Source organism: Hydra viridissima, unplaced genomic scaffold (genome assembly GCF_058129835.1).
Source record: "Hydra viridissima isolate aposymbiotic clone 2 unplaced genomic scaffold, HvirCarnegie_v1 scaffold_13, whole genome shotgun sequence".
Lineage (NCBI taxonomy): Eukaryota > Metazoa > Cnidaria > Hydrozoa > Anthoathecata > Hydridae > Hydra > Hydra viridissima.
Genome location: NW_028324312.1, coordinates 5,162,689 through 5,187,761, shown reverse-complemented (window position 1 = coordinate 5,187,761; position 25,073 = coordinate 5,162,689). Strand labels below are relative to the sequence as shown.

The window sequence follows — 25,073 nt, the reverse complement described above, 5'->3', positions numbered from 1 at the left end:
TAATGTCGTCCTTAATCTCAATTGAATCTGATATTCTTCTCAACATTGATTTTAATGCTATTATTAAAGACATCATCTGAATCCTCTGGCATTGTATATGGGCTATCTATTGCTATCTTGGATACGTAGGGTCATATGCTATCACTTTTGAGTATACAAGACAAAAAACATGGCATTCAGGAAAAGCTGAAAGAGCATTTCGGATTGCTGATTCTCCAAAATTAGACTGTCTGTCACATCATAAAGTAGCAATAAAGCTAGAACGTTTATTTAGGATTACCTATTCATATCTGAGCTATTAGATTAAAGTATTTTTTTTTTAATTTTGTGTATAAATACATTCATTTATACTAGGAATATATAGTAAAAATGTCACGATTAATTTCGTTGGTCATATCATTTTTGCTCACCCTGTTGTTGTGGAGGGCCTGACCACATCCCATTTAGAAACTACCGGCTCCGTGTACCCTCGATCCTGTGCAAGTTGATTCCGGAAGAAAAATTTTCATGAGCTAAAATTGAAAGACTTTTTTTTTTCTAAAAAATAAAAAAACATATTGACCTAAAAATAAAGATGAACAAGCTAAAACTAAAGAATTGAAAGATTTGTCAAAGATCTCATCCCCAATTTTAGATAAAGAGGATGCCATAAATACAACGGTGAGATGTGCTTATTGAAAAGAGAATAACTGAAAACTGGTTTCTAAGTGAAAAATATTGAGTGAGGATCAATTCTTGATAAGCTTTCAAAACACGTTGGAGTTCAGTGAACTACTTCATAAGATTGAAATCAAAATGCTTTTGAGGTAGCCATATAGAAAATGTTTGCCTCATAAAAAATTTGAGGGGCGTGAGAATTGAAAACATTTTTTCTATTTATTAGTCTAAGTTTAGTCAAAACACCACCATTATCACAGCACAGCGAATTTTTATAACCTAACATTTTTTAAAGGACCAAACAATGTGCACCCATAGTACTCATCACGAAAATCAAGAGGAGGGGAGGTAGACGGGATTGAGAACTAACCAATAATAAAAAATTAAACTCACAGCATACACAAAACAATCATTTTTTTTTTTTATAAAACTAAGTTAATATCGAACACACAGAACTTGCTCAAAACTAACAAAAAAATTTATAACTAAAAAGTATACAAAGAAGTTCTCCTCGCATTAATCCTTTTGACATACCAATACTATTTTTAAAGAGAAAATAAAAATTAAGATTGGGCGGTTAAAAATATTTTATTACCAATTACGTAATGTATAAAAAATAACTGCACATTAAACAAAAGATTCATATTTAATACAAAATTAACTTTTCGATTTTGAGTGTTGAATAAGCCATTGTAACGTTATGTCTGGAACAAAATAAAAATAAAATTATAATACTAATCAAAATGTTACTTCAATTGTATTGCTCTAGTTATAATTACATTTAAATGAAAATAGATATTTGTGCACTAACCGATGTTATCTTTTTCTTTGCATGATATTGAGTAGCAACATATCTCACGGTCCTGGATGGATCCCAAATTTCTAAAAGAAAAATTTCATCCTGTAAATAGCAGAAAGAATAATTTCAAAACCAATATTGTTAAAAAATAGCCTTAAAATACTTACAATTTATCTATAAGTTCTTTATCTGTATAAGCATTGGGTAAATCTCTCTTATTGCCCAGAACTAAAACCTATAGAATAAAAAATGATAATCTTTATTTTTTTTTCAACTATACAAAAGTAAACCAGTTGTTAAAAGCGAACACTTCCATGTTAACTGATGTGTTTCTTTACAACCTAATCTTTTTAGATTACTTATAAAAAATGACTGAAATCTTCAGTGGCTGTAATCTTTAGATACCTTTGCGTTTTCTGTAAATAAGGATTTTTTAATCTCCATCCCAATATATATTATATGCATTTTTTTTTTTTTACAGATACCATAAAACCTGCAGTTCTTGATTCTAATGTAAAGCAACAGCTAATAGCATTTGGCCCTTCTTTGGGGCTTTGAAAGGGCATTTTAAATGGCATCCGCAAAATAAACAATTTTCAAAATAAATATCATATATTTCCTGCGGGATATGATGGATTAATAAAAAAAGCTTTAATCTTACACTTGGTACTTTATCATTTTACACAGAAGTAGCTAATAAATTCATACAACATTCACTTAAACTTTTTAATTAAAATAATTCTTTTTTCACATATTTTGTTGGAGTTTTTAGATAAAAAAAAATATGTACATCAAATAATATGGTTTCCTCGTGAAGGAAAAGTTTGAATAATCCTTGTTTTATGTGTGGTTCATATATTTTGCTGAAAAAGAGAAGAAACAACTGGTATGAATAAAAAGTTGTAAAGTTAAAGCTAGGAGACCAAAATAAGAGATAGGCTCCTCATATATTTTGTGAAACATGTTTAACAAAGAGAAAGATTTTAGAGTATAGCAAAAGCAAGACGATAAACAGCTGCTTAAAAATTACATAGTGGAACTTATTCCACAGAAATTCTTAATTAACAATTTAAATGATTTGGTTTACAACTTAAACTATCCAAAAATACCTCAAACATGTTTTTGAGATATGCTAAAAAGAACTTGTTAGTTTTAGAAAATCATTTTATTGCAATAGAGGCAATATATATTACAGCATTTCAGTGAAGAAAATGACTTCATATATTATAGTCATAGTCTCTCTTGAATGAAATAGGTTCTAGGAGAACACACTTCAGAAGTTTGAAGTGCATTCTTCTAGGCAATAGATATGAATTTTGCTCCAATCTCACTTAGTGATAAAGAGAAACTTATGAAAGTGTTTTTTGCAACTGATTTCATATAACCAGTGCACTTGAAAATGGTTTATATACAAAAAAAAATGGTTTTATAAACAAAATATCCATATTTCCTTTATGGGGAACACTTTGAAAGAAAGAAGTGACAAAACATAGCATCAATTGAAAAAACTGTTAAATGACAGAAATACAGCTGTATTTCCACCACTCCTTATCTAATTGTGAATGATAAAATAATTTTTAAGACCCCGGAAAAACAAAGAGATTTTACCACATTTGCAGAGCATTACTAAGGCTCAATAGTGAAAAAGTGAAAACTGGTTGTTTTGATGAATCTTAGAGAAGAAAGTTTATCAACAATACAAATTTTGATCTTTCCATTAATGGACGACAGTTTTTGTAAAATTTTGTAATGTCACACCCCAATTTAGGCAGAAATGATTGATGTCTTACTGTTCCCAAAAATTGCATTAAGCCCTAACCTTATGACCCAGGAAAATCCTTTAAGTGAGTGAAAGAGTATACTTTGCAGTTTTCAAAATTGTAAACCTTAAAATCAGGCATTAAAGTATGCCAGAGAAACTTGCATTTTAAATTTCACCAAAAATATGGTGGTTTTATGGTAGAAATGCATAAATTGCAATTTTACAGCATGCAATGTTTTAGTTATAAATTTCTTTAGAAATCTATTGTTGGAGATTTTATCTGATTATGTTATAATTTGTATTAAAGAATACGGGAAAATATCTAACCAATCTGGCAGTAATTTTGGAGATTTACTAGTTGATAAGAGTACTTTGCATTTTAAGGTATATAATTAAGAGCTTTGAAAAAAAATGCATCAATCATTAAAATGCCTCTAACAAGAAACCATGAAGAAAACTAAAAAGTTTTCTATTTTATTTGTTTAAAAAGGCTCAATGAGATTTGACTTAATTTGTTAAGAAAAAAAGCATAGGAAGTTTTGAAAAGAATATTGATTTTGAAGATGCTTGTTTCCCAAAAGGTGTTTTTGAAAGTTGCAAATCATCAATCAGAAGGCTAAGTGAGTGGCATTTTGCTCCACTACCAGAGATTTTTGATTTTAAGTATATAAAACTATCCAAAGAAACACGAGCAATTACAATTTGTGAATGTTTAACTTGTGATGTTGCAAGAGTTAATGGAAAAGCTGTTCAAAAAAAGAAAAGAACTGCTAAAGGTAGAGAAACGTTGTTCAAGCTGTCTGACTAGTGTCAGCAAGGGAAAGCCTTATTCCTGCTAAAAATCAACACTTCAGTAAAATCTATTTGAGTTAGCATCAAAAAACCAGGTGGCTTCTGCAACTATTGCAAAACATGTTCTCTGTACAAGTACAGCTTCTCCAAATAAAACAATTTATCTTCATCAAGCTTCTGGTGGGAATTATTTTCCAGTCCATTAAGGTAAAAATGTAATTTACAACCAAACATCTGATACCAACTTAAATTGTTTTTAACTTTTGCTTCTTTGATTTATTTTTAGGATCATCAAAAACAGCTGAAAGTAGCAGAGCAAGTTCAAGCATTACAACAGAATATATGGTGCAAGTTCATGTCAATAATGGTTTTTCTAACAACAAAATGTTTAAGCTGGCATCCACTAAATAACATTAGTGGCAAAAAAACTATTAAAAACAAGTTTCTGTGAAAAATTACAAAAATTAACTGAAGAATACCTTGATGATTTTAAAATTACAGTGAGAACAGAATTTAATTGTACAAAGTAATTTTTCAATAAAATTAACATCTTTGAATAAAATACTATATCAAGCAGTAATTATAAAGAACTTTTTTTTTCTCTAGTTATTTATTTGGTAAAAAACCTTCAAAAAAATTATAAAGTTTGTCTTTATGATTTTGAATTACCTGGTTAAGAATTCGAAACAAAAAGAAGGGGATAAAAACACTTGGACATAAAATAATTGTACAAGAAAAACTTTATAGGTTAAAGCTAAGAAAAAATACCAGTTTATTAAAATAACTGAGAAACAGTTTCAAGTTTTTGTATTTTATTAATATACTTTAATATTTAGTTTGTCCTCCTTTTGCTTTAATTACATTTAACAAACGTTTCGGCATCGATTCTACCAGACATTTGATTTGATTATTGTCAATATTAGACCATGATTTAACAACAGCTTTCTTTAAATCTTATTTTTTCGTAAATGCTCTATTACCTATTTTTTTTATCTATTAAAGTCCATAAATGCTCTATTGGATTCAAATCTGGGCTCTGTGAAGGCCATTCTAAAACATTTATGCCATTTTCATCAAAAAATGTTTTAGCTTTTTTAGCAGTATGTTTTGGATCATTGTCTTGTTGAAACGAAAAACTGTTTCCCAACCTAAGACTTTTAGCAGAAGATTTTAAATTTCGTTTCAATATATTGTTATACAAATCAGCATTCATTGTTTCATCAATAAATTCTAGTTTACCAACACCATTCCATGCCATACAACCCCATAACATTACACTTCCACCACCATGTTTAAATGTTCCTCTTGTGCAACTCAAATTAAATGCTTCACCCCACTTTCGCCAAACTCTCTGTGCACCATCAGATTTTTTTAAATTAAACTTGGATTCATCAGACCAAAGTACTTTTTTCCAAAATGATGCTGGCATTAAATAATACTTTTTTGCAAAATTCATTCTTCTCTTCATATGATATTTTGTTAAAAACGGTTTTTTCCGAGCTATACATCCACTAAACCCTTCTTTATGAATGCGATTTCTAATTGATGTTAGTGAAATTGTGTTTCCTGTTAAACTTTTTAGATGATTTGCTATATTTTATGCACTTTCAAACCGGTTTTTTTAAATCATTCTTAAAATTTCTCTATCATCTTGTGAGGTTGTCTTCAGCTTTCGCTCTTGTCTAGTTCGAATTTCAAAGGTTTCATATTGTTTGTATTTATTTACAATGGCTCCAACTGTTTTAAATGGAATATTTGTAAATTGTTCAACTTTTCTATAAGTATTTCCTTGTTTAACCAAGTCTACAACAAGTTTTTGTTGAGTAGTATTTAAATACTTACCTTTGGGTGCCATAATGTTTGATGAACAGAGTTTTTAATGACCTTTATTTATCAAAAATGTTAATAATTGTTGAAAATATTATTCTAGAAATATAAATTCAATAATAAAATTGATATTTTATAAATTAAAAAAACCATAAACATTCATAACAAGCAATAAAACAGTTTTTTACAACTAATTGTTGTGCATGCAAATTGATACGTCTGTAAGTAAAAAAATCAAAAATTGTATAGCAAACACATTTTCTTATGCTTTTACTGATTAATTATAAATAAGAAATAGCCATAATAAATTTAAAAAAAATTGGTTCAGTTATTTTCATTATTAATCAAGATTAAAGCAAGTTTTAGCAAAATAAAATGCAAAAATTACTTTGTACAATTAAATTCTGTTCTCACTGTATATTTATGATGTGACTCAGAAAAAAGTACTAAGGTATTTTTGAAAACAACAGTTCACTGCCAAAGTGTCAGAGAGATCTATGAGAAAATCCTGAGTAAAAGAGACATTCCTTTGAGTCACATTACCAAAATGGGAATTTTGGTAATGTGATTCAAAGGAATGTCTCTTTTTTTCAATGATGAGCATAGGAATCATGTGCTCAGACACTTCTGAATCAGAAATATCATCATCCTCAAAAAATCTTCTTCACCAAAACTGTTTTAAATATGTTTTTCAATATGAAATTTGCAAAACTTAACTGTGGCATTCAGGGTCACTCCAGCATGCATTTGTGTTGTTGGTGTAACATAAGTTCCAGGGATCTGCATCAAAAAGGATCTCCAAGGACAATTGGATCAATCATTTTAATGAATATGCCAATGCCAGAAAAGACATCAAAATAGCAAAATATTTTGAAAACACAATTTACATTCCAATTTTGTTTACAAACTTTGACAACTTACTTGTGCTTGACACTATCCCTCCTATGGAACTGTACCTGATTATTGGTGTTGTAAACTACATTCTGAAATGTTTTAAGAATGTATTGGATTCTCTAAATGAATGGCTGACAAACCATCACATTAATCCTTAGCTTTACCGTGATGGACAATGGTCAATGGTCCTGATTGCTGAAAAATTTTGAAAGAATCTGATGAACTTCTTAAATGTGTTAAAAGTCTTTCAGCACACACATTCCAATAACAGGTGATGACAAAAAAAAAAAGAGACTGCTTTTAAAAGGACATAAATCCTTTATTTTAAAAGATTTTTTTCAAATTAAAAATTATTAAGTAGAGAATTTCTCAAGCTTTAAAAATATATATTTATCTCCTATAACTTCATTTCTACAAATATTATCAAATTGACTTTTACTGGTCTCATAAGACTTAATATGGCAGTAAAATTGATCATATTCAAACAAAAATTTATTCTATTGCAAAATTGATCAATAGTTTCGGCTCACCAGTTCTTCTTGTATACTTCTTCTTTCAATTAAGACCAAAATTCTTCAATAGGCCTGCATTTAAGTACATTAGGAGGGTAGTATTCCTTTTCAACAAAATTGACATTATTTTACCAATTTTTGCGAAATGTGATGTGGCTAGATCAGGCCAGAATATGTAATTGTCATCTGGATAGTTTGCATTGATGAAAGGAACAAGTCTTTTTATGATGCATTCACTAAGGTATAATTTTTGCTTGATTGTTTACAAGATACAAAAAAGGTTTAGAAATGTTATTTTAAATATATATATATATATATATATATATATATATATATATATATATATATATATATATATATATATATATATATTAGCAGGGCTGTGGAGCTGTGGAGTTGGTAAGCTGCTGTTCCGACTCCTACTCCTTGATTTTATCATGGACCGACTCCGACTCCTTCATAAGTAACCAATTTGTAACAACAAATAGTTGTTTGTTTTACAACAGTTATTTGTTTGTAACAACAAATAACTGTAGTAAAATGTTGACATTGGCTATTTCATCACTATGATGCAAATAATCCAACCACTTAGTGCTTTAAACAATATTTATAAGAAAACAATTTCTGAACAAACAACTTTTCTGAACTCTTGTTATGCAATAAACTCTTATGCAGTCGCTAATAACATTATGAGTTTGTCAAAATCATGTTTGAAATATTGTCAGTTGGACAATATTTCAAACATGAAAGAACTTGTTCTTCTTTAAGTTCATATTCTTTAAGAATCTTTTCTACTAAGACCTGGAGAAATTCGCTGGTGTGATTAGTTTTGGTGTCTTTTACTGCCAATGTTTTTGTAACTGCTTCATTTTTTTCATTTTTTTCATCAAAAAACAATTAAACATTGATTGCAAAATAGTTCACTCTGTTAAAAAACACAAAGCGTCCCTTGAGACATTCATTAAGTTCTTCTTTTTGTTTAACAGCTTCTTCAATCACTAATTTTCTAATATTCTCTCTCTCCAGAGAATTAAAGTTAATTGAATACTTACAGTCTTTCTGTTTGTGGAGCAACTCTTTGGTGTTTGGTAGTGGCACGCCTAGCTTTCTACTAAGATTATGTAGCACAGTGCCAGACAATTTAAGTTGGGAGTTAGGGGACCATGAAGTTATATAGTTTAAGGGAAGGTAGAGGAGAGCGCAAGGGAGGTGATATATTATTCTCAGTGACAAGCAGCAAAATACCCTATTGTTATTACTGTTTTAAAGGCCTAAAAATAACATGTCAAACTCCTTGTCCTCCAGTTGTTGCAAACTACAATTCCCATTGTGTCTGGATATCCTACAGCTTTCAGATCATCCTGGGACTTGTAGTTTTGTAACATCTATAAAATCCTTATGAAAACTATGAAACTTTGAAAGATTTTTTTAAACCGGAGTCGGTACAATTTTTCCAACTCCGACTTTAGCCAAAATGAGCTCCGACTCTGATTCCACAGCCCTGTCTATTAGGGTCCATCAAAAAAAAACGAAAGTCATAATTGAACATACCATGGTTTCTTTTATTATGAATTTAGGTATTAGTAAGACACCTGGGAAATTTCAGACTCATAGGTTCACTGTTAAGCCCTGCACTTTAGGTTTGAAAACCACTTTTTTATATAAAATAAGGTTTCGTTGTGATCAGGGGCTCAAAAAAACGGTCTGAAAACTTTTGCAAAAATACCATGGTATTTTAAATCATGTATTTAGGTGTTAGTAAGACCCATTAAAAATCTCAGACTCTTAGGTACACTACTAAGCCCCCCACTTTGGACTTATAGAGACCCCATCTATTAAAAAAAAGTTTTCCTCAAAACCGTTTTTTTTATATAACTGCAATTTATGGGTGCTGCTGATGACGGTTGTGTTTAGTATGCTTATCATTTTTTATAGCTTGTTATTTTTAGCTTGAAGTTTAAAAAAAAATTGTTGAAAAGAGAAGTGTTTCTTGTAGAAGGAAGAACAGAGGTGTTAGCTAATACTAAACTTCCTACTAATAGAAGTGTTTTAAAGTATTACCATTACAGGCTTCTCATAAAGCGCAAGCAAAATTCAAATATCTCATCCAGTGATGTGAGTTCTTGTTCACTAGATGATAAATTTCAAGCAAGCTGCACGAAAGAAACTGGTAGCTTAAACGAAAAGTATTTTTGTGTTCTACACCAAGTGAAGAAAATCTGGTTGAAAGCAGGAATTCCTTTTCTTATCCAAGATCAAGCAATTAGGTACCTAATTAATATTTTCATAATAAATATAAAATGATACATACAAGCAGCTTATGTATGGTTTATGAAACTTGTACTGTGTGAATATATAATGAACTTAGTGGATCCATCTAGATATATAGTATCATTTGTTTAGGACAAAAATAGTGGCTTTAGAAGCTAAAAGAAAGAAATTGGAAAAATCTAAGCATCATATTGGTGCAAAAACAATTAAAAAGAGAGAGGAGTTTACAAACAAGTTAGATAAATTATTTGATATTGATTGTAAGGATTGTGATGAGCAAATTCTGAAAGATAGCAGTAGGGATATAAAAGTACGACAAGAAGGTTTAGCTTTTCTGCAAGATCAAAGAGGATCAAGAGTGCAAACAATTTCTTGCAAAGACACTAAGTTCCTAGCAAGATATAATAGAGAAAGTGAAGGCTTCAAAAGAGAAAGGGAATAGAAGAACGAAAGAGAAAAGAGGAGGTCCAGAAAAAAAAGAGAGAGATTGGAGAAAATAAGCTGTATTAATGCTGATAACAGTTTTTAACATGCTAATCTGATTGAGGAAACAGATGAAGATTTTGTTAATCCTGGAAAAAAAAGCAGAGGTTCTGATTTTATACCGCTTCTTATTCCAAAAGCAATTGGGAAGGACATAGGAGTTACTTTGTCAAGGTTTGGAATCTCTTTAACTGCAGCTGTAGCAACACTGGCTACTATCATAAATAACAGCAGAGGTCATATTGATGATTTTTCAATATCACAGAGCAGTTTGCAGAGGCAGAAAAAGCAAAAAGTTAACAAAAATGCTCAAAAAATCAAAAAGGAGTTTATAAATCTTGTTAAAAATATAAGTCTTACTCTACATTTTGATTCAAAGATAATGTCTGAAAGTACAAGTCAAGGCAGAAAAAAAATTGAGAGAGTAGCTGTTATCATTACCTGTCCAGGCATTCCTGATGCTTAACTTATTGGCATTGTTCCTGTAGACAATGGTAAAGCAAGCACATACAAAAGCAATCCTTGAAGAATGAGATTTATTTGATATGGTAGAATTTCTGTCATTTGATACAACTGCCACAAACACTGGATGGTTAAATGGTGTTTGTATACAACTACAGAAATGCAGGGGAAAAGCTATGGGATGGTTAGCTTGCAGGCATCATATGTATGAGCTTTACATCAAGGTATAAGTGTAATTTTTTTTTTATTAATATTTTTTGCAAGAGCCAAATTATAATTAAAAAATATTAAAATCAAGACTTTTCGAGTTTATTTTAAATCTTTTAGCATTTTTGCAATTCAATTACTGAAAGGACAAAAACATTAGGTCCAACTGAACCACTGTTTGAGAAATTGAAACAAAGTTGGAATGAAATATTGAGGAAAGGAATAAGTTACACAGATTTTAAGAGATTTAAAGGAGAGCCAGGGACTTTTTTGTCAATCAAGGTAAGTGCTACCTTGATTATTTTGTTACATATTTAAGATATTTGTATAAAACTAAATCCTTAAATTATATTCCAGGCTTCTGATGCTCTGTCAGTTCTTCAAACTTGCCTTGATGATCATTTCTTTTTCTGAGGAGATTGTAAATACCTTGTTCAACTCAGCATTGTTTGGCTTGGTGGATCAGTAACCAACTTTAAGTTCCATATGCCAATGGCTTGTCATCATGCTCGATTTATGGCCAAAGCTATTTATTATTTAACACTTGACTTTCTCCTTCCAAAAATTCCAATCCTTGCGCCTGATTTGGTATCTACTATGGAGGCAGTTGTTGTTAAAAAAATGGGTGAGTTCATTTCAGTATTTTATACAGCTTGGTTTATTGAAGCCCCTTTGGCCAGTACTGCTCCATCTTAGGAACTACAAGCCATTAATGATATGATTCAGTACATAGATAGAAACCCTAATTCTGCTAAGGCATGCTTCAATTCAATGCAGAATCATTTCTGGTATCTAACTGAAAGATTTGTTGTACTATGTCTCATTAATGAGGACTTACCAGAAGATGTTTGACAAGCAATGGCAGATGTTCAACAATCTGTGGCATTACTTTACCTAGTTTGTATGAATATGGCATCTCTGGCCTAGGAGTTTTGTAAAGCTTTCTGAGCTTGTCCGACCAGAGAGTTGGTTTTTATTTGATAAATTGAAACTCACCATGCTTGAAATGGAATGGATTAAGATAAATCCTTCTCCATGTGGTTAATGATTGAGCAGAAAGGGGAATTAAACTTGCCTAAGATTTTTCAGGGTCTTTTGGGCACGAAAGTGTCAAGCAGGCAAATCTTTTAGCTGTTGCAAGTCATAGACAAAAATTTAAAGTAGGAAAGATTAAATCTTGTTTTAAAGATCTTAAATATTGGCATAATGGTTTAATCTTTTCACTGTCAAATATATATTTAGAAGAAATGCGATACTTTGAACTCAATAAAACATTTGCTTTATTGAATTATCAAAATAAAGAAATAATAATAAGGTTGCTTATGTTTTAATTTTACACAACTTAGTTTGTTGTAAGATATAAGAAATTTCTGTCAAATAACGTTAAGTAGTTTGTAAGTCTATTAAAAAACTGTTTTTTTTAATAGATGGGGTCTCTATAAGTCCAAAGTGGAGGGCTTAGTAGTGTACCTAAGGACCTGAGATTTTTCATGGGTCTTACTAACACCTAAATACATAATTTAAAATACCATGGTATTTTTGCAAAAGTTTTCGAACCTTTTGCAACTACAAGTCTGAAATTTTCCAGGGGTCTTATTAATACTTAAATTATTATGTTGCTCTTCAGCTTTAAAAAACTCCTTGGCCAGAGATGCCATATTCATACTAACTAGTTATCCTTATATATATATATATATATATATATATATATATATATATATATATATATATATATATATATATATAATATATATATATATTATATATATATATATAATATATATATATACAGTAGCATCCAAAAGTAATTGGACAAACACTTTATTGGTTATATTTTTTCGTCGAGTTTACATTTTTAAATGAAATTTTGCATAAGCATGTCAAGTTATGCTACAATTATGAAAAAGAAAACAAAAATCCTAATTTGGGAGTAATTACTCAAATTTTTAATAAAAGAATGGAAATGATTGGCTCAAAAGTAATTGGACAAACTAAATATGTCGTTTAAAAAAAAGCTCTTTCTCAACAAAGGATAAATTTTCAGCATTTTTTATGAAGATTTCTGTTAAATAATATACATAATGTTACATATTGTTATATTCTGTTACATAATGTATATAATCTGTGCATAATCCTAGTATTTCGTTGGAAAACCTTTTGCCACAACGACAGCATTACATCAACGTGGCATTGAATGAACCAAATTAAATAAAACATCAATTTGTATTTCCTCCCAAGTGCGCTTAATCAACTCAAACAAATCATGCTGATTAGATGGTTTCCGAACACTAATTTTTCTCTCAATATGTTCCCAAAGATGTTCGATTGGGTTCAGGTCCGGAGGTTGTGACGGCCATTCCAAGATACGAACTCTCTTTTGAGCTAAAAATTCCGTGACTAGCTTGGAGGTGTGTTTTGGATCGTTGTCGTGTTGGAAAGTCCAACCACGCAACATTTTGTCTTTTGCATGTGGCAGCTTTATATCTTTGATTATTCCTTTATACATGTTTTGGTCCATAATGCATTGAAATCGATAGATTGGACCTACTCCATCACGGCCAAAACATGACCAAACCATTATTGAACCACTACCATGCTTTACTGTAGGAACTTGGTACTTAACATCATTTCGAACACCTATTGGACGTAACATATTTAATTCCATCAGGAACAAACATATTAAACTTTGACTCATCACTCGATAGTATTTTCAACCATTGGTTTGCTGTTCAATTTAGATGTTCTTTAGCGAATTTTAACCGTTCTCTACGATTTTTTGCAGAAACAAAAGGTTTTATAACAGGTTGATGGCCAAAAAGGTTGTTTTGTCTCAAGCGACGCCTTACTGTTGCATAAGAGCAAGAATTTTGATGTGACTGAGTAAATTCTCTATGAATTTCTTTAGCACTCTTGCGCGGATTTGCCTTTGATGATCTTACTACAACATTATCTTGGCGAAAAGTTGTTGATTTCGGGCGTCCAGACTTCATTGAAACTTGGAAGTGACTCCGTTGTTGAAAAACTTTTAATGTATAACCAACTATTGATCGCGGAATGATTATATCTATTAACATTTGCCGCACAGTCTTACCGTTATTAGATGTATGTACAATCAACTTTTTCAGTGCCTCGCTTAAATATTTATTATGTCCCATTGCAAATTATTGATAATTGAATGTTTTTATAAAAATCTGCCTTCAGAAAAAGAAGTTAAAGTAGTCTAAATTATATCAACATTGTTAGAATTTAGTTTGTCCAATTACTTTTGAGCCAATCATTTACATTCTTTTAGCAAAATTTTGAGTAATTACTTTCAAAAAGGAATTTTTGTTTTGTTTTTCATAATTGTAGTATAATTTGACACACTTACGCGAAATTTCATATAAAAATGTTAACTTAATGAGAAAATATAACAAAAAAGGTGTTTGTCCAATTACTTTTGGACGCTACTGTATAAATATATAAGGATAACTAGTTAGTATGAATATGGCATCTCTGGCCAAGGAGTTTTTTAAAGCTGAAGAGCAACAGCTTGTCGAACATCTTCTGGTAAGTCCTCATTAATGAGACATAGTACAACAAATCTTTCAGTTAGATACCAGAAATGATTCTGCATTGAATTGAAGCATGCCTTAGCAGAATTAGGGTTTCTATCTATGTACTGAATCATATCATTAATGGCTTGTAGGTCCTGAGAAGGAGCAGTACCACTTACCTTGATTGACAAAACTTTTCTAGCTGCTTGCCTCTGTGAGACGCCATCCTTGCGTTCAAATTCCATTTTCTGCACATTCAATTATACGGTATATGGTTGCTTTTGGTATTTTTCTTGCTTTAAAATGACAATTAGTGTAAAATTTACCATGTTGCTACTGTCCATGTAAAAACCATACACACATTCACAGAGAAGCTCTTGCTTAGATTTGTTCATTTTAATTTTCAATAATTGAATTTTAATTTCTTTTTTTTTTTTTTTTTTTTAATTTAAAACTAGAATAAATGTGCAATAAAATATACAATATATCTATACAACTAATAGAATTTGTACATGCAAGTTTAAATTGAATGCAGTCTTCTTTTTTGTCATTACCCATTAACTGATATTTTGCAAAGGATATACTTTCTTACATTTATATAATACTTTCTTACAATTGTTTTTATTTTTTATAACTTTTCAGTAGCAATAAAAATGTTCACAAGATAAGTTATACTACAATACAGAAGAACAAGGATAGATGGACCAATAACCTGATGAGATATAAACAGTCACATAGAAGAAGATGTTTGCCTTCAGAAGAATCATCATTAAAAGAAAAATGCTAAGTGCCACTCCAAATGTATGTTATTGGAAGGTAGCAGTTTCATAGAGTAGAAATCAAAGGAGGAAAGCTGCAAATAACAGAAATATCAAAGAAAGTTAAAAAATCATAGAACAATAAATTTTTTGGATTAATTAGTACATAAAAAGCTTGGCAAGTTGCTGATGACTTATGATGTCTCAGGAAAGGAAAATACACTTAACCTCAAAATTAACACACCACTTATATATTCCAACTTATTTTGAAAAATATTATGTATTTCCTGGATTTATCATTTACAAAGATGATAATAACGTTTATGGTTAAGTCTTTTGTAGGTTTTATTGCATTTCCTTTATTTAATTTCGAAATTATAGCAGCTTTTCATAAGTAGCATGTTAAGCTGTAATATAAACTCACTTCTAAAAAAGAAGTATGTATTGGTTTTAATTTTTTAACAGTAGAAAATATATCCCTCAAGAAACAATTAGATCTCTAATGGAAAGTATGCCACGGCTCTGTCAGGCTGTAATAACATCAAGAGGTGCTAACACTAGTTACTGATAAGTCAAAAATGTTTCAATTTAAGCTGTATTAGTGTGCATAACAGTAATAATCATTTTCCTTTATTTTGTTAGACAAACCATATTTTTGGTTTTAGTTATTTTTTTCACCATCCTCAATGTCAATTTTATTATTATCATCAAAATAATTGTGTTCTTGTGTTCTATTCTTAATATATAAGTCAAAATATATGATTATATTGATGACAATTAAAATAAATCGAAATGTGTAAGTGGTGGGTTAATTTTGTGGTTAAGTGTATGATCCCCTAAATGAACTTTTTGATATAACAAAACTTAATGATTAATGGTTAACTACTGTAGACAATCAACTTTCAACAAGTGGAAAGCAAAAGAGAAGTAGGGTACTCAACAGTTCCAGTTGCAAGAGAGAAAACAATTCATCTTTCAAAAGTAAAAGCTGCTTGCTGAATCAGCTTTAGCATTAAAATCCACATCTTACAACCTTGCACTTAATGGTAGTAGAACTTAGTAAGAAAATAAGAGTACTTGTCTACCAGTAAGAAAATACAGAAAAAAGTAAAATTACAACCAGGGCTGTGAAGTTGGCTAACAAAACTTCCAGCTCCAACTCTACCCTCTTTGGCACAAACAACTGTGACTCTGATACTGACTCCTCCTTATGTAAGAATTTATGGTATACATTACTTAATAAAAATTTCAAAATGATATAAAGCTATTTGCTGCACATGTATAAGTTCAAAGGAAATTTCTTAAACTTTCTTACACCATAATTTGTTACTAGATACTATGCCATAGTGGATTTTTCAAATGAGGTATACTCAGGTAGCCTATAGAGAGTTACTTACTAAACCTGTGTTTGTAGATATCATAACAAAACCATAAAATAAATACACCATTGACTATAGCTAGTACCACATGCTATTTTAATTTTTTATCTTTTAAATATTCATGAGTTAGTGAGGACTGAGGCTCATAGTTAGTAATCAAACCAGTCTGTGCTGACCACAGAAAACAGAATTAAATCAGTTGATACACTAACCTGTAGGGTGTTCTAGTAGCCTAGTAATAGTAGCTACCAGCTACCTATAGCAATGAGTGATTTTTTGGCACTAGTAATATTTTTGGTAATGTAATTGATAAATCACACTCACAAAATAAATTATTAAAGTTTTCATATATTTGTTAATCATCTTCATTCTAATGATCATAAAATTATTATTTTTCTTTTAAAAAGTTAAAAAATACAAGCATTAAATAACTACGGAAGATTAAAGGGAGTATAAATGTTAAAAATTTTGTGCTATACCACACTACTACAGTCATAGTATAGTAATACTATTACTACAGCAGGATAATAATTGTCAAGTTGATAAGCTGACAGATTTGCATTCAATGAGACTGAAATTCCCTTTCATGAACTATCAAAAGTGAACACTGAGCATGACCATATAGGCCATATTCAGTAAACTTTTACTGACTTTGATTTTAGACTTTGACTCCACAACTCCAATTCCCAGATTGCAACCAAGTTGTTGATATCCACATGAGATAAATAATTAAGGCTTCTAAAATACGTAAGCAATTGTTACATGATGGTAATGGCATTCCAATTCCACGTCAAGCAGTAATTTATAAGTCAATGTTAAAAGAGGATGTAAAATTGAAAGATAAGATAGAGTGTGAAAATATATAGGATAACATGTGAAATTATTTGTCTAACTCATCAAGAAGTTTAAGACTTAATTTGTTGTGATTTTTTTTCAAGTCACAATATTAAAGGCCAATTTTATCAGTTTTTGAAAGAAACATGTTTAGGTAATTTCAGTTCCAGTAGGTAAACTGAATGATTAAAAAAATAAACATTTTGAAATTTTGATAACCTCTAGGAAAATAGGAAAAAAGAATGAGATGTTTTATCATTAACACACCTAATTTTATAAAAAAACAAGCCACACACCTAATTAACACACCTAATTTTATAAAAAAACAAGTCAATGACAGTATTAAGTAGCATTATGACTTAGAATCAAAGATAAGGCATGTCTTACATATTATAACTAACAAGAAAAAAAAAAAAAAAAAAGAAATATTGTTCTAAAACATTTTAAAATGTTTTTCACATACACAGTATTTGATCAAAAAGCAACAGTGTAACTTTACTTATTTGATATTCTTTTTAAAAAAATTAAAGTTTACTGCGACATAGTTAAGTGCAACAATGTAAAAAATCAACAAAAGTCATTGAAATTGATTGATTAAAGATAATAATTGTTCATTTTTCTTAAAGTTATTATAAATAAGTGTTTTAAACTATATTTTCTAGAACTTATTTTAGAACAAAAACGAAAATAATAATGATAATGGTTTACGGTTTTAAATAGTCTTAATACTCACAGGAATTCCATTAAGCTGAGGTTTTTCAAGCAAAGCAAGAAGCTCATTTTTTGCAGCATCTAACTTTTCATGATCTGCTGCATCAACCATGTATCTAGAATATTTAATAAATTATATCAATTACAACATGATAAAAAAAAAAAAGGTAAAACAAACTTTAGGTAAAACAAACTCTATACTGGTGAAGTAACATTTGCATCAGTTTTCAACCAAACTGACATTTTTCTTTTCCTAACTAATATATTTCTTTAATAAACCAAAGAAAAATGACTTGAGAGCAGTTTTAAGAAATTGAGGAAGTGATTCATGACCTCATGATAGGGATTTCACTTATAAATGAAGTTGAGAATGCAAATAAAATATCAACATATATATACACACACACACACACACACACACACACACACACACACACACACACACACACACACACACACACACACACACACACACACACACACACACACACACACACACACACACACACATATATGTAGTACACCAGTATAATTGTCTACTAGACTGCTAAAATAGTTGTGATGTCTTCACTTTATCAATTTTTATTGTCGTTTAAACTAATTTTAAGTGGATATTTTTCAGGCATAAATATCACTGTTTAAACATCACTTATTGTTTAATTATTGAAAGTTAGTGAAATGTGTGTTAGAAAAAAAGTGTAAATACAGCTTTCCTTAAGTGAAAGATAACTAGAGTTTTCAATTATCTTTTCAAAGCAAAAATATCACAAAAATGGGAAAAGTAGTTATTGTGAAACTAGTCTCAAAAAGCTTATTACACAATGAAAAAGTCTGAATGTGCTATTGCGGCAAACAAAATATCAAAGACTTGTATTTATTGTGTGATACAATGATACAAATAAAAAGGAAGTCATTAAGATCTTCCTCAGTTAAGAAGCCCAAAAGCTACAATCACAAGAGAATATTGAATTAATGTAAAGCAAACAAAATAAATAACTCGGCACCAGGAATTTGTGTTGAAGTGAACAAAACGAAGTAAAAACCTATACACCTCACCTCAGCAAAAAGATATATACAATTACCTAATCTGTTTAGTTGAGCTACTGTCAGAAAACCACTACCTTGAACTCGAAATAAAAAGAGACCCTTACTCACCGTGAAGACTACAAGAGAAGATATTACCAGAATATATCATGCCTAAGGTAAATTATAGTAGGGGTTTATCATCATTTCAGTCTGTTACCCCAACTCTAGAATTGGAAATTAGTTAAATTGATCAGTGTCTATAAATTTAAGAAGATAAGTGGAATTTCTTGAAAGATAGTTGGGACAATATATCATTTGAAATCGTGAAAAAAGTTGGTAAGTCAAATGCCTTAGAGATACAAAATTAAGCAATTAAATTTGAGGGGCACTTTTTGATGAAAAGTATCTTTAGACATCTGTATTTAAATCTTGTAATATTCATATTTATTTTGTGTTCTTTATACACTTTTTTTTGTTACTATATAAGTCAACTGTAATGTTAATATCTTTTTGTCTGATCTTGCAATTACCTTGCCATTTTAATTTTCTCATTAATCTTCATTTTTTCATAATGGTCTTAAACTTATGGCTGGTACTGTATTTATACTTACTTTCATAAAGCATGTAAAAAAAAATAAATGTGAAATTAAAAAAACTACAAAAAAAGTAGTCATCAATTTTTAGCTAAAACTAAATAATAATTCTATTGCATCAATATATGAAGATAAATATTTCAAAGATATAAGTATATTCCACCAGAAATCTGATAAAATTTCAAACTTTTGCTTTGATGGTCCCCAAAAGCTTTTGCAAAGTATTAAAATTATAACTATTTCATTGATATTGAACTTTTTTTCCTTGAAATTTTTATATCTTTGATGTTTCTGCCAAGCGTTTTTACTTTTTTAATTTTTCATTTAATGATTGCCAATCACTTTTCAAAAACTCTCAATTCTGGGCTGTTTGGAGGATAAGCTGTTTTAGGCACAATACTTACATCATTTTGTTCATATTACATAGCTAGTTTTACCATAATGAGTTGATGCCAAATCAGGCTAGAAAACAGATTTATTATCATGTGATTAATTGAGAGGTAAAAGACATTTTTGTAAGCACTTTTTAACATATATTTGACCAGTAAGTGCTGACTCTTAAATAGCCAAATTAAGGTTTTTTAGCAAACTTATTGTTTTGTGTATTTAAATTTCTTATCTGTTTCTCATCTATATTTGGAAATATAATAGGCAGAAACAGGATATTTTTGATGATTGTATTTGATGTGAATTTCATCATCTTTAATACAGAAAATTTCAGAAACAAATTTGTTGTACAACTTTATGCAGCGAGTTCTTGGACTCTTTTCTTGAGTTTCAAAATGGTTTGGCACCTTTTGTGATTTAAAAGAATTAAAAACCATATTTATTTCAAACTTTTGCAACAAAACTATGAGAAAATCTATATCTTTTTGCACATTCCCTAACTGAGAGGTCTGAGCTAATCTTGAAATAATCAACAAGATTTTTAGCTAGTTTTTTTAACCAAGAGACTTGTGTTTGATCAATTTTATTTAAGAAAAACTTTGAATGACTAACAGTGTTAGGATGTATTTGTAACATTTTTGCTATTGAGTTCTAGCTTCTACAAGGATTTTCCAAGTGTTTGTGCATAATTTTTTCTCTAATGTTTTCTTTTTTTATTTTTAAAACTAACTTAACTTAAAAGTTAAAACTTGTTTATAACCAATACATGTTTTAAATAAAATACAAAAATATTCAAAATTTAGTTAACTGAAAGAAAAAAAAAAAAAATTAATCACATGCATTTTGTTTACATTGATGCAATTAAAGACAAATAGAAGACTGGAATTTAGAAAAAAAAAACTCAATTAAAATACTGTTTTTATTTTTGTTGTGAACTTCAACAACCAAAAACTATCCTAAAAAAAGTATGGTTTAAAAATGTTTAAAGTTATGCTGAGTTAGTATGGAATTATTTTTTTCAAACTGAAGTTTTAATCTTTAATTTTTAAAATCACGTAAAAATGTTTACTAACTTTCTGATATTTGTTAATCAATACATACTAATCTATATATACTAATTTATTTTTCATCCTTTTGATTTAAACTTTTGACTACTAAAACAAATTGAGATCAATTTATATCATTTATATTATTACCTTCAGATTTGCTGCCTAAGTAAAATTATTTTTATTTTCTTTTTGTTGAGGAAAGTTGCTTCATTTTTCATACAAAAAACAACTAAGGATATTTTTTTGTTTACTATTTTAAAAAATGGCTCTGTATATAAAAAAAGATATCATTTTTGCTACTTACACAATACAATTCACACCCCTACAATATCTCTCCCACATACTTCTGAACCTTGGTTGACCTCCTATATCCCATAGCTAAAGAAAGAGAAAAATTTTACTCTTAAAATTTAGCTTTATGGTAAAACATACAGTTGCCATTAAACATTTAAATCACAAAAGAAAAATTAATTTTAATACTAAAATTCAGAAAAGCATGTGATCTTTTCTTGAAAGAAATCTTTGCACCAGATTGCAGTTTAAAGGATGGGTTTTCCGGCAATCAATAAATATGCCTTCAAGATATTTTATCAAACTTTATAGCATTTGCTACAAACACAGGTTTTTTAGTTTTTAGTTATAACTCTTAGGACTGGTTTAAGAGCCAAATTTTTTACATACTGAACATCTTGGGTGTAACTAAATTACTTATAAATTATTCTTACATTCAACCTTCAGGTTGAAGAGTTTTAAAAAGGAAAAATAATTTATTACTAAAGCAATAAACACACTATATGTTTATGAAACTTTATGAAATAATTAAGAGAAAGTTAAAAAGTTATAAAATTTGCTATGTAGATACTAACATAATTAGACTGACCTCAATAGCTTGAAAAAAGATTGTGATAATAAATTTAGTTTTGCTGGCTCTCCAATCTGACTTTTAAGGTTTGTATATAATATATTAATTTATTTAGCTTTGACTTTAATAACTGTTGTTAATGTTTAACACATAAAACAAACAAAAAAAATTTATCCTAATCTTTTGCATGATTTTTTTCATAAAAAAAACCTTGAGATTTGAAGTTTTCATGTTGTAAAATTGCAAATCATATCTTAAATCCTAATACTGATTGTCTGTACAAAACATTCAAGATTTAAGATAAGGTTTGCAATTTTAAGACTGTTAGATTAGGAAATTTTGTTAATGATTTCAAATTTACATACAATTTATTCAAGATTATTTCAAATTTGAGAGACTAATTTTCAACTCGAGAGTTATTAACAATTATTTATTTTCACTCCAAAAATATTGGTTTATTTTATTTCATATATATATTTCAATTGTAAAGGTATTTTATAAGAAAGCAATTATCTGAAGTTGCATTTTATATCAGAATCCAATTTTGAGAAATATTTTTACTTTTTTTAAAATTTGTATTACTGTATTATTTTGTATTATAGAGCAATGTAAATTGAATGATTCTTATGTTGCAAAATGAAAAAAAATCCTAAATAAAAGAGAAGATTTTTTTGAATAAACCAAACTGAGTTTATCACCCTGCCCCTAAAGAAATAAAAGAATAAAAATATTTTCACAAAATATAAAAGCATTTATTATGAAAATTGGTTGTAAGATTTATATGCTTTTTTATAGCATAGGATGCTATATATATTTAACTTCATGATATTAATATATATATATATATATATATATATATATATATATATATATATATATATATATATATATATATATATATATATATATATATATATATATATATATATATATATATATATATTTAATATATGAACTTCAATAAATACGAATTCTCTCAATACTAATTTTTTATTTTATCTAAGAAATTTTCGCTAGATTATTGATACTAGCATCTTCAGCTTTAATTACAAATATTATTAAATTAAATTACAAACAAACATTAACGGTAATGTCACTTTTTAATGGCTTCTTTAAACTTTTTATACCTACGAAATATTAAAGAAGCCCAACTAAAGCGAAGTTTAAAGAAGCCATTAAAAAGTGACATTACTGTTAATGTTTGTTTGTAATTTAATTTAATAATATTTGTAATTAAAGCTGAAGATACTAGTATCAATAATCTAGTGAAAATTTCTTAGATAAAATAAAAAATTAGTATTGAGAGAATTCGTATTTATTGAAGTTCATATATTAAATTTATTCAACTCTCATACAAGATGTTGTCATTTAATATATATATATATATATATATATATATATATATATATATATATATATATATATATATATATATATATATATATATATATATATATATATATATATATATACATATAATTTCATATTTGATGAGTAGAAAATTCTTATTGTCTAATTATATTAAATTACATCTAATTCCTATCCTTTTTTAAGACTGAATATTAGAAATCCAAAAATCTATATATTTGCAAGAATGATTTGTTAAAAAACATTTTTTATGTCAATTATTACAGTAATTTTATAATGTAAGACTATATCAAATACTAGAGCAATTTAATAATATAAAATTTTAAAAAATACCTTTATTGTTACATTTCCTTTTGTAACTTTTCTCATATTAAAACCAACTGTTGGAATCATGTCTTCACAAAACTGACCAGACTAATATAAAAAAATAAATGTTGACAATCACATCCAAAGAATTTTTTACAAAGACCTACAAATCAACTTAAAAGAGGAAAAAATGTAATATGTCCACATTTTTATGAAATCAATGTTTTACTATATTCTTACTAGCAGTAACCTAAGCTTCTAGAGGACAGTTGAAATATGGCCACAAATGATATCCATTATTATTTATAGCTTAAAACACAAATGTAATGTCTTGTTTTTAGCAATTATTTGAAAAACTGAAATTTGCTTTTCTCTCTCTATTTTTTTTGGACATGCTATATTTGTCTTCTAAATTTTCATTATGTTATAATAAACCACTACAATACTGGACTGTCAAAACTTAGTAGCAAGTGCATAACTTACAAAAAACTCAGTCAAAATTTATCTGATCTAAAATTAGAATATTCAATACATAGTGTATATTTACTCTATAACTGATCATGTAGACTTTCAAAAAAACATACACTTTAACAAAAAAATTTGTAATTTCGTTTGTTGTTGTAAAAAAAGAGTATTTATTAACCCGACACCGCATATTGTATATTTAAAGAAACAAACAGAATTTGACTTAATTTCATAGTGTTTATTTAAATTAATATGCATATGTTTAGTTATACCGTAAAATATACTAATAAACCCGCGGTTTAAAACACATCAATTGTTTTTTTGTTCCTAAGAAATGTCTTTGTTTTTGATAATATCTAATAAAAAATTTTTTTTAAACCATTAAGAAAAAAATGTATGCGGTGTCGGGTTAAAGAAAAGTAAAGACATTTTTAACCTACATAACTCTAATATATTTGCCATATATGCGATAGGCTTGTAAAATGCAATAAAGACTGTTTTCAATTGCAAAAATATGAAAAACATTTTAGTCCATTTATGTAATAGAAACTCTAATATAATTTCCATATATGCGATAGGCTTGTAAAATGCAATAAAAACTGCTTTTAAATGCAAAAATATGAAATACATTTTAGTCCATTTATGTAATAGAAAATTTTATGTAAATCAAAACTGCTTAAAAATTAAGAAAGCTAACTTTTAAAAGTTTAATAGCTAAGAGTACTCCATAAAAAAAACACCCTAAGTTCAAAAACGATCAATAAGATCTCAATTTTAAACAGGCTAAAATGAACAAACTTACAGCAATGACATTAACAAATGTTGTTTTTCCAGAATACTGTAAACCAACTAATGTTAGTTCCATTTCTTCTTTCCAAAAAAGACTCTTAATCCAGTCAATAAATCTTTGAAAAATTCCCGCCATTACAACCTAATTAAAAGAATCTAAAAAAAAATTTACAACAAAACTGAAGTTGGTAGATCTCTTGTTTTGATTTCGTTTTTAAGTACAGAAATGTTGAAATTTTGTGCCGGCATAAAGAGCAGTGGTCTCATGCACCCAAAGTAATTGATATGAAATTACTTTTCGGCGCGTATGGCCATTCAAGCTTTTAAAAAGAAGTTAATAAAAA

General features: G+C 28.6%; 1 protein-coding gene across 2 annotated transcripts; it reads right to left on the bottom strand.

Moving 5' to 3' along the window:
- Positions 1-1,054: 1,054 nt before the first annotated feature.
- LOC145194864 (ADP-ribosylation factor-like protein 8B-A) lies at positions 1,055-24,983 on the bottom strand. Of its 2 annotated transcripts, XM_090070543.1 has the most exons (7): positions 24,743-24,983; positions 23,503-23,583; positions 21,244-21,317; positions 17,907-18,000; positions 1,624-1,691; positions 1,469-1,539; positions 1,055-1,361 (listed from the first exon to the last, which is right to left on the bottom strand). In XM_090070543.1, exons 1-7 carry the CDS (start codon positions 24,863-24,865, stop codon positions 1,315-1,317), a joined length of 558 nt encoding a protein of 185 aa, XP_089926669.1. In that variant the 5' UTR covers positions 24,866-24,983; the 3' UTR covers positions 1,055-1,314. The 2 variants fall into 2 exon arrangements, 1 of the variants encoding a protein (XP_089926669.1); XR_016446265.1 differs by lacking the exons at positions 1,055-1,361; positions 1,469-1,539; positions 1,624-1,691; positions 17,907-18,000 and adding an exon at positions 19,775-19,864 and having other exon boundaries at positions 20,060-21,317; positions 24,743-24,968.
- Between the last annotated feature and the right edge of the window lie 90 nt (positions 24,984-25,073).

Coding starts and splice junctions, on each gene's coding strand:
- LOC145194864 (XM_090070543.1), bottom strand. CDS start 24,865: ATGGCGGGAATTTTTCAAAGATTTATTGACTGGATTAAGAGTCTTTTT. Junction 18,001..21,243: donor AGGGGTGTGAATTGTATTGT/GTAAGTAGCAAA, acceptor TAAATATTCTAG/ATACATGGTTGATGCAGCAG. Junction 1,692..17,906: donor CTCAGCTTAATGGAATTCCT/GTGAGTATTAAG, acceptor TTTATTCTATAG/GTTTTAGTTCTGGGCAATAA.